The sequence below is a fragment of the Heterodontus francisci genome, chromosome 38 (genome assembly GCF_036365525.1).
Source record: "Heterodontus francisci isolate sHetFra1 chromosome 38, sHetFra1.hap1, whole genome shotgun sequence".
Lineage (NCBI taxonomy): Eukaryota > Metazoa > Chordata > Chondrichthyes > Heterodontiformes > Heterodontidae > Heterodontus > Heterodontus francisci.
In genome coordinates this window covers 42,911,294-42,927,628 of record NC_090408.1, presented here as the reverse complement: position 1 = coordinate 42,927,628, position 16,335 = coordinate 42,911,294, and the positions used below count along the sequence as shown (strand labels likewise).

Genomic DNA, 16,335 nt, shown 5'->3' with positions numbered 1-16,335 from the left:
AGGCTTAAAATTTCCCCGCTCGCATCAGACCCGCCCATAGCAACCGGACCCGCCCATAGCAACCGGACCCGCTAACCGGCACAGGAACAAAAAATGCTGGAGCCACTCAGCGGGTCTGGCAGCATCTGTGGAAAGAGAAGCAGAGTTAACGTTTCGGGTCAGTGACCCTTCTTCGGACCCGGACCCGCGCCTCCTGTTTTCGTCATGAATTCCTGGGAAGCGGCTGAGTTTTGGCGGCGACATTCGGTGGCGGCTTGTTCCGTGGCGGTGACAGGTGAGCGGGGTCGGGCTCCCGCGGTGTGGGTGTGGGTGTCCGCCCCGGGCCTTGAGCACCGAGAGCGGGATTCCGACTGGAATCGATTTGCAGATTCTGGAGTTAATTATAACTAATCCAGTTTAACGTTAAAAGCAGACACGGCCAGTAACATAACGCCGGAAATCTTTTTATTAAACATAATGCTTTAATTTGATAAACCTCCTTTGATTCTACTTAATTTAAATTTTATCATTAAAATTTTTTATATTTTTGCCGTTAAGACTTGTTAATTTGATTTATATTGATACTCGAAACCCCTGGTTTAAACTCGTTAAATTTTATCTGTATAAGACCGTGTTTACTTTATAAATTTCTCAACTTTGCAAAAACAAATACCGACAGCGAATCCCATCATTTGTATTGGGATTTTTGACAGAGAATTTCAGGTAAACAACTGCTGAACTTTCTGACAGCAATCCGAGTTGGAGTTCTCCTTTTGGATTTAATTTTAACTTCAGAATTATGAAGCTTGTTCAGTCAGTACCTGCCATTCCACATGATCGTCAAAGGAATAGATAAATAATCTTTGAATTAATTGAGGTAGGAGGTCAGTTTGAATCATTTGATCATGAATTAAACCGGTAGTTGACAAGTGCAAAAACGGCCCATCATTCTGCTCTTTGTTGACCCTAATGGGCTCCTAGCCCCCAAAGCCTGCAGTCTATTGAGGTGATTTGCTATTCGGAGAGTGCTAACGCGATGGGCCGAATGGTCACCTTCTGCGCTGTAATAATTCTGTGATTCTGATTTGCGACCTCATCCTATCCGACCCTTTGTGAATTCCTGCAGCAATATTCGTTCTGGTACCCTTCAGTTTTTTTTTATTCATTCATGGGATGTGGGCATCACTGGCCAGGTCAGCATTTATTGCCCATCCCTAATTGCCCTTGAGAAGGTGGTGGTGAGCTGCCTTCTTGAACCACTGCGGTCCATGTCGGGTAGGTACACCCACAGTGCTGTTAGGAAAGGAGTTCCAGGATTTTGAACCAGCGATAGTGAAGGAACGGCGATATAGTTCCAAGTCAGGATGATATGTGACTTGGATGGGAACTTGCAGGTGGTGGTGTTCCCATGTATTTGCTGCCCTTGTCCTTCGAGGTGGTAGAGGTCGCGGGTTTGGAAGGTGCTGTCTAAGGAGCCTTGGTGCGTTGTTGCAGTGCATCTTGTAGATGGTACACACTGCTGCCACTGTGCGTGGCAGTGAAGGGAGTGAATGTTTGTGGATGGGGTGCCAATCAAGCGGGTTGCTTTGTCTTGGATGGTGTCGAGCTTCTTGAGTATTGTTGGAGCTGTATCCATCCAGGCAAGTGGAGAGTATTCCATCACACTCCTGACTTGTGCCTTGTAGATGGTGGACAGGCTTTGGTGAGTCAGTAGGTGAGTTACTCGCCACAGGATTCCTATCCTCTGACCTGCTCATAGCCACGGTATTTATATGGCTCTACTACTACCATTTGTCTCTTTCCCTTGTCCCTCCTGTTGTCCCATCATTAGTCACAGTCGTCATCTGCCTTGTTTCTACTCTCTGGGGCTTTCTCTAATTCTCCTTTCTCTCCTACCTTTTAAAAGTCTCTCAAAACTCATCTTTTCAACTCAGCAAGCTCATGATCACCTAATCACTTCTCTCCATGGTTCAATGCTCACCTCTATATCTATTGTCTTCTTTCCTCTTCCTCCCTCTTTAGAGCACCATGGGATGTTTTCTATGTTAAAGCAAACTGTAAGTTCCCGTTGTTGCTGTTCCAATGGTGTTGTCCAAGAGCAGTTCCAGTGAATGTTCTTGACTGGATATCTGAGGTTACCTCTTTTCAACAACTTCAGGTGATCTCTATAGTCAAAAAGAAATGTTTCACCAGTGCCCAGTGCATTGGTGTTCGCAGTAGTGATGCTGCTGTCAATAATCTGGAGTAGCCCATGTGCCTGTAGATAGTTGGGTGATTCTTGTTGCAAGTATGACCTCTGCCTAGAAGTGAATGAGAATTCCTAAGAGTGGTAATGATGTAGGATACGTGCAGCAGATCGTGCTGACTATATAAATATTGTATATGGTGGGTTCTCTAGTTACCTGTTAAACCATGGTTATGCAAGCAAATTAAATTAGTTCCAATGTAAGATATTTATAAAACAGATGAGAACTTGGTTGTAAGGTATATGCTTTGAGAAATAATACAGCAAGGCAAAATATTACCTGCCAACTTCAAAAAAAACCTGGTAGAATTTAAAGACCACAAAAGGAAAACAGAGACTGGAGAAGCTGGGATTGTTTTCCCTAAAGCAGAGAATGTTAAGAGTGATTTAATAGAGGTGTTCAAAATCTGCAGGGCTTTGATAATTTCTCCTTATTTGCCCTATTTCCAATGGTGGGAGAGTCGGTAACCAGAAGACACATATTTAAGACAATTGGCCAAAGAGCCAGAGGTGAAATGAGAATTTTTTTATGCAGAGTTGTGATCTGGAATGCACTGTCTGAAAGGGAGGTGGAAGCAGATTCAATAACTTTCAAAAGGGAATTGGATACATACCTGGAAAGGAAAAACTGGCTGGTGTAGAGGGAAAGAACAGGGAATTGGGACTAATTGGATACCTCTTTCAAAGAGTCAGCATGGGCATGATGGGCTGAATGGCCTCCTTCTCTGCTGTATGATTCTATGACTTGGCTTTTCACTGTCGTGTTTATTGCTCGGTTGTAAAACTATAGTGAGGAAGATTAGTACTCCCAAAATAGGGAGCTGAAATGCTTATGGTACTGATTGACTAACTTGGAGTGAGAAATGTTACGGGAGGGTCTCTGTGAAATGAGTTCCGATGGTATCAAACTCGCCCTCCTAATATTGCAGCCACACGGTAACAAATTGCTATAAAATTTGGTGCAAATTGAGTTCTGCTCGGAGGCTGGTGTGGGAGTTAGAGAAAAATGCAATCTTGAGTTAGGATTAAAGACTAAAAGGATCAGACAGCACTTAACACTGATGCTAACTGACAAAAGTGAAAGAAATGAAGCAGTGTTGATGAGCACAAAGATAATTTACTTAATGCTAAATGATCAAAACAGATTCTTCCCTCGGTTCCCTTCTATTCTATCGGTGCCAGTTTGCTGCTCTGTATGGTCGTAATCTGGTGACTTGGTAAGCAAGCTGAAGGTTGGGAGTTGGATGGATGTAACACATTTAGAGTCTTGTAGCATTATGACCTAGATTTGTGTCCAATTCAAGCAAATATGCAGCTTTGTAATGGGAGGGAAGAGAACAATGTTTTATTAGTCACGTGGCTTAATCGATGACCTTTCAATAAATTACTTTATTATGTACTCTTGGTTTGTAGATTAAACAAATATTGGATAATTTTGTTTGCTGGTTCAATTTGCTTACAGCTAATGGGAAGCAGCAGTTGTTCCTGCTAATCTGATTTTAAATGGAATTATGAGAATTTAATTCCCTGTCGTCTTTGAAGTTAACGAGTTTGCTGTAGCCCTTTGTACAAGTGGTCCTGTAACAGTCTTGGCTGCTAGTGCTAGTGACATGACAGAACAGTTTCAGGCTGCAGCCCGTCAGTCCATCTAGCCCCTCTATCCATGGCATTCCTATGGTGCATTTTCAATTACCTTGAATCTCCTTTGTTCAGAACATGTCTTGTTCCTTCTCGAAGCTTGTTAAGGTTTCTTGTTCCACCATATGTCGCTTGTGGGGTGGTTTTGGGAAAGGTGGAGAAACAGTTTCATGTGCACAGCCCCAATATTTGTATTTGTAAAATTACATAGAATGTACAGCAGGCCATTCAGCCCAACTAGTTTGTGATGTTTATACTCCATATGAGTCACCTCCCATTCCACCTACCTCATCTCAGCCTTTCAGCATGTCTTTCTATTCCCTCTTCTCTCGCGTACTCATCTAGATACCTTTCAAAAGCACCTATTCTGTTTGCCTCAACCATTTCCTGTATTACTGTATGGCTGCAAATCCAATTTCAGCGGTGCAGGCATAAACTAGGCTGACATTGAAATGTTACATTGAGGGCCCTGCAACTAACATGCATTTTGAATTAATAGTCTACACACAATAGAAAGCTATTTTTATTGCATTTTGTACGTTACGGAAAGACATTTGATTCATATTAAATTACACCGCTAAGCTTTACAGATTTTATGTTTGCAAGGTTCTTCATTTAGTTTTTTTTTTATTCGTTCATGGGATATGATCATCATTAACCAAGCCATCATTTGTTGCCCATCCCCAATTGCCCTTGAGAAGGTGGTGGTGAGCTGCCTTCTTGAATCATTGCAGTCCATGTGGTATAGGTATACCCAAAGTGCTGTTAGGAAGGAAGTTTCAGGATTTTGACCCAGCGACACTGAAGAAGCAGAGATATAGTTACCAAGTCAGGATGGCGTGTGACATGAAAGGGAACTTGCCAGTGGTGGTGTTCCCCTGCGTCTGCTGCCCTTATTCTTCTTGGTGGTAGAGGTCGTGGGTTTGGAAGGTGCTATCGAAGGAGGCTTGGCAAGTTGCTGCAGTGCATCTTGTATATGGTACACACTGCTGCCACTGTGCGTCAGTGGTGGATGGGGTGCCGATCAAGTGGGTTTCTTTGTCCTGAATAGTGTCTAGCTGCTTGAGTGTTGGAGCTGCACTCATCCAGGCAAATGGAGTGTATTCAATCAGGTTCCTGATTTTGTGCCTTGTAGATGGTGGACAGGCTTTGGGGAGTCAGGAGGTGATTACTCGTCGCAGAATTTCAAGTCTTTGACCTGCTCTTCTTGTCACAGTGCTTATGTGGCTGCTCTAGTTAAGTTTCTGATGAATGGTAACTCCCTAGGATGTTGGTGAGGGATTCAGTGATGGTAATGCCATTGAACGTCAATGAGAGATGGTTAGATATTCTCTTGTTGGAGATGGTCATTGCCCAGCACTTGTGCAGCGCGAATGTTACTTGACACTTATCAGCCCAAGCCTAAATGTTGTGCAGGTCCTGCTACATGTGGGCACGGCCTGCTTCAGTATCTGCAGAGTTGCAAATGGTACTGAACACTGAGCAATCATCAGCGAACATCCCCACTTCTGATGTTATGATGGAGGAAAGGTCATTGATGAAGCAGCTGAAGTTGGTTGGGCCCAGGACACTACCCTGAAGAACTCCTGCAGTGATATTTAATATACAGATCTATAACATCATAACATGACAAGATAAAAAGGGTTGCATAAAGACATTAAAGATCACAAAGCACTGTTTGGAAAAGAAGCAGGGAGTTTTTCTGGTGTATTGGTCAACGTTCTTCGGGCAAACGGCACCAAAAACTCTAAAATAAAAGCAAAATACTGCGGATGCTGGAAATCTGAAACAAAAACAAGAAATGCTGGAATCACTCAGCAGGTCTGGCAGCATCTGTGGAAAGAGAAGCAGAGTTAACGTTTCGGGTCAATGACCCTTCTTCGGAACTGACAAATATTAGAAAAGTCACAGATTATGACTGCAGCTGTAGAGCTGGCATGTAGCAGTCTCACTTTGTGTTGTGCTGTTGGTGGTGTGAATGTGGCCTATGTTCTGAATGAATACTCCCTAGAGGGGAAGCCTTATTCCTCAGTACTCTGTAGTCAGTTTGAAATTTAACTCGAATTGCATTACGCAGCTACCTCAAACTACAAGTTTTAAAGTATTGCAGAAGAAACATTGAAGGTGGACGAGACACTATTGGGTGCATAGAACTACCTTTGCATTCCAGTTAGTTACACATCTTGCCTGAAAGCAAAATGGTAAGCACTGTTTAAAAGTTTACTATCTTAAAGTGAAGTTGACTTTGAATGGTTGAGTGATGTAAAGCAACCAGACATGTAAACATGGAGAGTGTTGTAATTTTAAGACATTTCAGATAACAGTGGACCTCTGGAGTGTTACCAAGGTAATGAGAGTAAAAGCAGACAGAGTTGCAAGGGTGAAGGCCTTGGTTACTGTAGCAATGGATATAATGACATCATTGACAGAACAGTACAATAAATATTAATCAATTAAATTACAAATGCATGTTGTGATTCTGAATCAAAAGCAAAATACTGCAGAAGCTGGAAATTTAAAATCGAAATGATAAAATGTAGGAAACACTCAGTAGGTCAGACAGCAATCTGGAAAGAACAACATAGGGCTAATATTTCAGGTCAAGGAGGTTTCATCAGAACTCATCATCCTGAAATATTTCTCTTTCCACAGATGCTGCCTAGCCTCCTGAGTGTTCCCAGTATATTTTGTTTTTATTTGTAATATTGAATATTGTGTATGATTTTCTTGCTGATTTATCAGTGTTTGTTTTTTCTTTCTCATAACTCTCCTTTCTTGCACCTTCTATGAAGGAAAGATTTTGGCGTTTTAAAAATGTGCTACCTCACCTTCAGATGTCCCCAAGGTGCTTTATAACTAGTTAATTACTTTTGAGGTATAGTTACTGTTATGCAATCGTGACAATCAATCTACAAACATCAAAATTGACATGACCAGACTGTTTTTACTGGTAGCTGAGGGAGGAATGTTGGTCAGAAAACTAGGGAAATTCCCTGCTGATCTTCCAGTTGTGCCACAGGACCTTTTCATTTATGTCAACCTGATAGGACTTCGGAATAATACTTCCTTTGAAAGATGGCACCACCAACAATGCAGTGCCCTCTCAGTACTGAAGTGATTATGAGATTATACAGATTATGAGCTTAAATTCTATAAGTAGGGCTTAAATCCAAAACCTGTGAACCATGCTCCAACATTACTGCCCTACTTGCTCCTCCTCTCCCCTGTGTCCTCACGGCATCATATTCTGTAGCATGGATTTTAACTCCCGGCCATGGGCCGAGACAACAACAACAGTCTAGTTATCCACAGAATGAAGCCTGCCCTCATCTCCTGTCCGCACTCTGTGGGAAGTGCTAACTGGCCAGCGGGTGGAAGTGAGATGTCTTGCAGCAGGAGGCTGCCACCAGTGATCAGAAGAAACTTGCATTTTTGTAGCGCATTTCACAACCTCACTGTGTCCCAAGGTGCTTCACAGTCAATGATGTACTTTTGGTGTTGTCACTGTTGTAATGTAGAAAATGCAGCTGCTAAGTTTGTGCACAGCAAGTTCCTACAAACAACAATGTGATATAACCAAATAATCTGTTTTAGTGATGTTGATTGAGGGATAAATATTGGCCAGTTCATTGGAGAGAACTCCCCTACTCTTCTTTGAATTGGTGCCACGGGATCTTTTATGCACAATCAGAGGGCAGATGGATCCCAGATTAATGTCTCATCTGAAAGACAGCTCCTCTGTCAGTGCAGCATTCCCTCCATACTGCACAGGAGTTTCATCCTGGGTTATGGGCTCAAGTCTCTGGAGTGGGATTTGAAGCCATAACCTTCTGAGTCAGAGGAGAGGGGCAGGAAGGAGGGGTTGGAGGAGACTCGCAGTCAAGCGAGGGGCAGGGAATGTTTCCCTGTCTAAAACACTGATCTTTCTGGGCCATTTCTGGCACGCAGCAGTTTCTCCATGCAGGATTCTGGTTAACATTCCAGTCTGGTCATGCTTACTTCATTGGAGCTCGAGATCCATATATAAGAAGGATCCTGCTGCTTCCCAGCAGATGTCCCTCCCTCTTGCCTCATTCTACACCTCTCAATCACTGGAAACTGCCTGTTTCTTTCCCTATCTTGTCCCATCCCTTCAGAACTTAGACAGCTCTATCAAATTGCCCCTTAGAATAAAATCTCGTGGACATCCCATGTGGTTTTTGGTGTATTGTACTAATCACTAATCTCTCTCTCTGTGCACAGGATGGGTAAGGTCATAGGAATCTCTGTCTACTTAATATACACTGGCTTTTTAATGTGAAAGCCTGAACCGTATATGTTTTTCTGCTAGTGATCTGCTGTTCAACTGAGGCAATGGAATTTAACAATGTACCTTGAGTGTTAAATTTACATTCCTGGTTGTAAGCCTGAGCTTGTTTATCTGCCCCAATTTCTGGCCTGCTTTGCCTGAAAGTCTTTAGGATTCTGTCCTCTCAATCATTGTTGTTTAATCATCTTTGAATTTGCAAAGCTGTTCCTGTTTTTGTCTTAAAACTTGTAATCACCCTTTTGTGTTTTAATTTAATTAAACTTTAATCCTTCCTGGGATTTTATATTCTTTTTGTCACTGTCTACTGCCACCGTGCCCTAATTTTGAGGATGACATCCATTGCTTCCAGTTTTTATGTTTTTAAAACATTTTTTAGTTCCTGTGATGTTTATAAAAACAAGGGCTTGCATTTATATAGCGCTTTTTCATGACCACCAGATGTTTCAAAGCACTTTATAGCCAATGAACTGCTTTTGAAGTGTAGTCACTGTTGTAATGTAGGAAACACAGCAGTCAATTTACATACAGCAAGATCCCACAAACAGTAATATGATGACCCTTGTAGTCTGATTTGTAATGTTAATTGAGGGATAAATATTGACCAGGGGATAACTCCTCTGCTCTTTTTTGAATAGTGTCATGGGATCTTTTACATCCACCCAAGCAGACAGACAGGGCCTCAGTTTAATGGCTCATTCGAAAGTACTGCAGTGAGTGTCAGCCTTGATTTTTGTGCTCAGGCTCTGGAGTGGAACTTGAATCCGGAAGCTTGTGACTCAGAGGCATGAATACTAGCCTGGTATGGCCTATATGTGACTGCTGCAGACTGCAATGTGCTTGATTCTTAATTGCCTTCTGAAAAGCCTTTTGAGAACGGGATTTTCTCTTCTCTCTTGTTTCTCCTCCTTGGACTCCTTGTGACACGATCCATCCCTGGCAGATCAGGGGAAAGCATGGATAAAAGAAGGTGAAGTTACAAAGTCTAAAGCCCTGATTTTAAAGGAGGAGGGGTGTCTGTTTATGCACATGAGTCTGGGGACCTGGCGACACGGCCGATGTTAATGGCCAGGCTTTCTTTTCTTAAAGTTTCCTGGAGTCCTGCTTGAACCCAACCAGATCCACTCCCTGTCTGGAAAGTAGCAGTGGGAATTCGGAGGTCACAGCCTGGGACCCATGGGAACGCTCTCCAGCAGTCAGTGAGGGATGGTCTTGCAGGTAATTGTGGGGGTGGTGGGGGTGGGGAGGGCGGAATGCCTGGGGCAAGGGAGGCCCAAAGTACTCCTGGCCCAAAGGAAACACTTCCTAAGTTGGTGTCCATTTCTGTTATACCTATCTGTGAAACACCTTGAGACTTCTTTAAAAAAAAACACAAAAGCAAGTTCTTTTATTCATTTGGGGATGTGGGCGTCACTGGCCTATGCCAGCATTTATTGCCCATCCCCAATTGCCCTTAAGGTGGTGGTGAGCTGCCTTCTTGAACTGCTGCAGTCCATGTGGGGTAGGTACACCCACAGTGCTGTTAGGAAGGGAGTTCCAGGATTTTGACCCAGTGACAGTGAAGGAATAGCGATATAGTTCCAAGTCAGGATGGTGTGTGACTTAGAGGGGAACTTGCAGGTGGTGATGTTCCCATGCATCTGCTGCCCTTGTTCTTCTAGGTGGTAGAGGTTGCAGGTTTGGAAGGTGCTGTCAAAGGAGCCTTAGTGAGTTGCTGCAGTGCATCTTGCAGATGGTACACACGGCTGCCACTGTGTGTCGGTTGTGGAGGGAGTGAATGTTGAAGGTGGTAGATGGGGTGCCAATCAAGCAGGCTACTTTGTCCTGGATGGTGTTGAACTGCTTGGATGTTGTTGGAACTGCACCCATCCAGGCAAGTGGAGAGCATTCCATCACACTCCTGACTTGTGCCCTGTAGATGGTGGACAGACATTGGGGAGACAGGTGGTTTTGTTTATTTAGAGATACAGCACTGAAACAGGCCCTTCAACCCACCGAGTCTGTGCCGACCAACAACCACCCATTTATACTAACCCTACAGTAATCCCATATTCCCTACCACCTACCTACACTAGGGGCAATTTACAATGGTCAATTTACCGATCACCTGCAAGTCTTTGGCTGTGGGAGGAAACCGGAGCACCCGGCAAAAACTCATGCGGTCACAGGGAGAACCTGCAAACTCCGCACAGGCAGTACCCAGAATTGAACCAGGATCCCTGGAGCTGTGAGGCTGCGGTGCTAACCACTGCGCCGCTCTTGTAGCCACAGCATTTGTGTGGCTGGTTCACAACTCCTCAGATACTGAAGCAGCCCATGTCCAGATGCAGCAAGACCTGGACAACATCCAGGCTTGGGCTGATAAGTGGCAAGTAACATTTGTGTCAGGCAATGACCATCTCAAACAAGAGAGAATCTAACCATTTCCTCCCCTTGACATTCAATGGCATTCCCATCACTAAATCCCCCAGTATCTTGGGCGTCACCATTGACAAGAAACAACTGGAACGGCCATATAAGTACTGGGCATAAACCCCCAGATGTTAGTAAGGAGGACTTTGCAGGGTCGACAGGACTGAGTTTGCCGTTATTGTTTCCGATGCCAGGCAGTCCTTCTGCTTTCCTTCCTTTCCTTAGACTTTGCAGCGGTTTGATACAACTGAGTGGCTTGTTAAGCCATTTCAAAGGGTGGTTAAGAGTCAGCCACATTGGTGTGTGTCTGGAGTGGCCAGACCAGGTAAGGACGGCAGATTTGCTTCCCTCAAGGACATTAGTGAACCAGATGGGCTTTTAGAACAATCAACACTGTTTTCATGGTCACCACTAGACTAGCTTTCTAATTCTAGATTTATTAATTGAATTCAAATTCCACTATCTGCCGTGGTGGGATTTAAACCCATGTTCCCAGAGCATTAGCCTGGGGCTCTGAGTTACTAGTCTAGTGACATTACTACAATGCCACTGCCTCCTGCAGTTGATGAACGTAACCTTATGACACGTGAAACAAGTAATTATACCAAGTTTAGTGTTGGCTATGGGCTTAGGACCTCAGGGACAGTTTTAACCCTGACCGCATGCGTGTGGTAAAATGGCAGTCAGGTGCTTCCTGATGCATTTACGTCTGCTGCCATTTTAACTGCCGGGTGTTCAGGTTCCTTGGGACTGCTCGCCGCAGGCAGGCAAGGGCCTAGAAAATATTTAAAAGTTGGAATCTAATGATGTCATTCTTAACCCAGTGCAAATTTATGTGCCAACAATGGCAGTGATGCTCAGAACCCTGACGTGCCCCCTGCCCCCCACCCCCATTGAAACCAGGAGGACAGCAGGACCATGGTCAGAAGAGGCTTGTGTAAGTTGAAATTTTCTCATCAGTTTAAAGGCTTCTTTGTAGGCAAGAACAATCCTTTGGGTTCCCTTGCTCCAGACTTTCTGACTGCTGTCCCCTCTTCTCAGCCCTTCTTTGACTGCTACCTCCTGCCATTGCGTCAGGGATTAAACACTACTGCACAATGTGGACAGGACTTGAAGATCTAATGAGTATTTTAGTTTGGTTTAGTTTAGAGATACAGCACTGAAACAGGCCCTTTGGCCCACTGAGTCTGTGCTGACCATCAACCACCCATTTATACTAATCCTACACTAATTCCTTTAGTGAATGTAATCACCTCTGTAAGTCTGCCAAAAGATGCTTCACCTCCTGAAGGACGTGGATGAGCTTTCCGGACGTCTATGGTGGGCACTCGGGACCTTATTACCTGCACCTGCTTTCCCCCCCCCCCCCCCCCCTTTTCCCCCCTTCCCTTTCCCTGCTCCACCCTCTCAGCTCACCCCCCAACAACCCCGTCCCAGCCCGCCCCCCCCCCCGCACCATCTTCCTCCCCCACACCCCATTCCCCTGCACCCACCTCACCCCCTTACAGCCCCCTTACCAGCTCCCCCTCGCACCCCCCCTCCCTCCACCCCTCCCCCTCGCATCCCCTCCTCCCACAGGCACCATCCTACACCTGTGTAGGGGCCCTAACAACCCCACTGCCTTGTGGGCGTCTCGGGAGAGACCAAGGCTAAGGGAGTAAACCCTAACAGATAATCCGGAGTGGAACCCCATAGGCGGTCATGTGTCACCTTTGGCATGTTTCCGGCAGTTCCTGCAGCCATACCGGTGCCAAACGTCGTGCTCTGCACTCCTTTGGACCCCACCAGAAAGGCCGAGAGGGGGGTTTTGACGACTGGGCAACTCTCAACCTCCATAAACTTGCCCAGGCATGCGCCATGGAGAGGTCACTCCATAGTTGCCTCACAGCGACTGACACAACACGGAAGGCAGCAGTTACGGGTTATAAGTCCAGATAAATTGGCGTAGAAACTGGGCGCCACGGGTTGCCTTTGTCGGTGGGAGAGGTCATTGCACCTCACTGGACAGCTACTGCCCGCCTCAAACCGGGCAGCCCCCGGTCAATAAGGTTCTGTCCCGCCACAGTCTACCTGCTTCAATGGGTGCTTGGAGCTCAGGGTCATTGCCCGAAAGGTGGACTGATACACTGCACCAAACAACACGAAAAAAGGAAAGAAGGTACCAGCCCTTCGCTTTGCAAGCTGGAACGTCAGAACTATGTGTCCTGGCCTGTCGGAAGACCTTGCACAAATCAACGATTCTCGGAAGACCGCCATCATTAACAACAAGCTCAGTAGACTCAATGTAGACATTGCAGCACTTCAGGAGACACGCCTCCCCGCGAGTGGATCTCTAGCAGAGCAAGACTACACCTTCTTCTGGCAGGGCAGGGATCCTGAAGAACCAAGACAGCATGGAGTGGGCTTCGCCATCAGAAACTCCTTGCTCAGCATGATAGAGCCTCCCTCAAATGGCTCGGAACGCATACTGTCCATCCGACTGCTCACCACCTCTGGTCCAGTACACCTACTCAGCATCTATGCTCCAACACTCTGCTCGCCTCCTGAAGCTAAAGACCAGTTCTACGAGCAACTCCATAACATCATTAGCAGCATCCCCAACACCGAACACCTATTCCTGCTGGGGGACTTTAATGCCGGGGTTGGGGCCGACCATGACTCATGGCCCTCCTGCCTTGGGCGCTATGGCATTGGAAGGATGAATGAGAACGGGCAGAGACTGCTTGAGTTGTGTACCTATCAGAACCTCTGCATCACCAACTCGTTCTTTCACACTAAACCCTGTCACCAGGTTTCATGGAGGCACCCAAGATCGCGTCGTTGGCACCAGCTAGACCTCATTGTCACAAGGCGAGCCGCCTTAAACAGTGTTCAAATCACACGCAGCTTCCACAGTGCAGACTGCGACACCGACCACTCCCTGGTGTGCAGCAAGGTTAGACTCAGACCAAAGAAGTTGCATCATTCCAAGCAGAAGGGCCACCCGCGCATCAACACTAGCAGAATTTCTCACCCACAGCTGTTAAAAGTGAATTTAGAAATTTTTGTAACAGCCCTTCAAAACACTCCCACAGGGGATGCTGAGACCAAGTGGGCCCACATCAGAGACGCCATCTATGAGTCAGCTTTGACCACCTACGGAAAAAGTGCGAAGAGAAATGCAGACTGGTTTCAATCTCATAATGAAGAGCTGGAACCTGTCATAGCCGCTAAGCGCATTGCACTGTTGAACTACAAGAAAGCCCCCAGCGATTTAACATCCGCAGCACTTAAAGCAGCCAGAAGCACTGCACAAAGAGCAGCCAGGCGCTGCGCAAACGACTACTGGCAACACCTATGCAGTCATATTCAGCTGGCCTCAGACATCGGAAACATCAGAGGAATGTATGATGGCGTGAAGAGAGCTCTTGGGCCAACCATCAAGAAGATCGCCACCCTCAAATCTAAATCAGGGGACATAATCACTGACCAACACAAACAAATGGACCGCTGGGTTGAGCACTACCTAGAACTGTACTCCAGGGAGAATGCTGTCACTGAGACTGCCCTCAATGCAGCCCAGCCTCTACCAGTCATGGATGAGCTGGACATACAGCCAACCAAATCAGAACTCAGTGATGCCATTGATTCTCTAGCCAGTGGAAAAGCCCCTGGGAAGGACAGCATTACCCCTGAAATAATCAAGAGTGCCAAGCCTGCTATACTCTCAGCACAACATGAACTGCTTTGCCTGTGCTGGGACGAGGGAGCAGTACCCCAGGACATGCGCGATGCCAATATCATCACCCTCTATAAAAACAAAGGTGACCGTGGTGACTGCAACAACTACCGTGGAATCTCCCTGCTCAGCATAGTGGGGAAAGTCTTTGCTGGAGTCGCTCTGAACAGGCTCCAGAAGCTGGCCGAGCGCGTCTATCCTGAGGCACAGTGTGGCTTTCGTGCAGAGAGATCGACCGTTGACATGCTGTTCTCCCTTCGTCAGATACAGGAGAAATGCCGTGAACAACAGATGCCCCTCTACATTGCTTTCATTGATCTCACCAAACCTTTGACCTCGTCAGCAGACGTGGTCTCTTCAGACTACTAGAAAAGATTGGATGCCCACCAAAGCTACTAAGTATCATCACCTCATTCCATGACAATATGAAAGGCACAATTCAACATGGTGGCTCCTCCTCCGAGCCCTTTCCTATCCTGAGTGGCGTGAAACAGGGCTGTGTTCTCGCACCCACACTTTTTGGGATTTTCTTCTCCCTGCTGCTTTCACATGCGTTCAAGTCCTCTGAAGAAGGAATTTTCCTCCACACCAGATCAGGGGGCAGGTTGTTCAACCTTGCCCGTCTAAGGGCGAAGTCCAAAGTACGGAAAGTCCTCATCAGGGAACTCCTCTTTGACGATGCTGCTTTAACATCTCACGCTGAAGAGTGCCTGCAGAGTCTCATCGACAGGTTTGCGGCTGCCTGCAATGAATTTGGCCTAACCATCAGCCTCAAGAAAACAAACATCATGGGGCAGGATGTCAGAAATGCTCCATCCATCAATATTGGCGACCACGCTCTGGAAGTGGTTCAAGAGTTCACCTACCTAGGCTCAACTATCACCAGTAACCTGTCTCTAGATGCAGAAATCAACAAGCGCATGGGAAAGGCTTCCACTGCTATGTCCAGACTGGCCAAGAGAGTGTGGGAAAATGGCGCACTGACACGGAACACAAAAGTCCGAGTGTATCAGGCCTGTGTCCTCAGTACCTTGCTCTATGGCAGCGAGGCTTGGACAACGTATGTCAGCCAAGAGCGACGTCTCAATTCATTCCATCTTCGCTGCCTCCGGAGAATACTTGGCATCAGGTGGCAGGACCGTATCTCCAACACAGAAGTCTTCGAGGCGGCCAACATCCCCAGCTTGTACACACTACTGAGTCAGCGGCGCTTGAGATGGCTTGGCCATGTGAGCCGCATGGAAGATGGCAAGAACCCCAAAGACACATTGTACAGCGAGCTCGCCACTGGTATCAGACCCACCGGCCGTCCATGTCTCTGCTATAAAGACGTCTGCAAACGCGACATGAAATCCTGTGACATTGATCACAAGTCGTGGGAGTCAGTTGCCAGCGTTCGCCAGAGCTGGTGGGCAGCCATAAAGACGGGGCTAAAATGTGGTGAGTCGAAGAGACTTAGTAGTTGGCAGGAAAAAAGACAGAGGCGCAAGGGGAGAGCCAACTGTGCAACAGCCCCGACAAACAAATTTCTCTGCAGCACCTGTGGAAAAGCCTGTCACTCTAGAATTGGCCTTTATAGCCACTCCAGGCGCTGCTTCACAAACCACTGACCACCTCCAGGCGCGTATCCATTGTCTCTCGAGATAAGGAGGCCCAAAAGAAAAAAGAACACTAATTCCATATTTTTACCACATCCCCACATATTCTGTCTCAGTCTGCACAACAGCAGACGATGGTGGATGGGGTAGGGTGGAAGAGAGGAGCTGCTGATTTGGAAACAGGCACTTTTCACAAAAGCATTGACTGCCACATTGGCCAATATGTATGTACCTTGTGTAGTTGAATGGATACGTGTGCTTGGGCGGCACAGTGGCGCAGTGGTTAGCACCGCAGCCTCACAGCTCCAGGGACCCGGGTTCAATTCTGGGTACTGCCTGTGTGGAGTTTGCAAGTTCTTCTTGTGACCGCGTGGGTTTTTGCCAGGTGCTCCGGTTTCCTCCCACCACCAAAGACTTGCAGGTGATAGTTAAATTGGCC

At 46.3% G+C, this 16,335-nt stretch overlaps 1 protein-coding gene across 1 annotated transcript in view; it reads left to right on the top strand.

Moving 5' to 3' along the window:
• The first annotated feature begins 79 nt into the window (after positions 1 to 79).
• The window catches only part of si:ch211-107o10.3 (uncharacterized protein LOC407663 homolog), a 47,162-nt gene continuing 30,906 nt past the window's right edge, over positions 80 to 16,335 (top strand). The window contains exon 1 of the mRNA XM_068018231.1: positions 80 to 274. Coding sequence (XP_067874332.1) covers positions 205 to 274 — 70 coding nt within the window. The 5' untranslated portion in view covers positions 80 to 204. The remainder of the gene's footprint in view (positions 275 to 16,335) is intronic.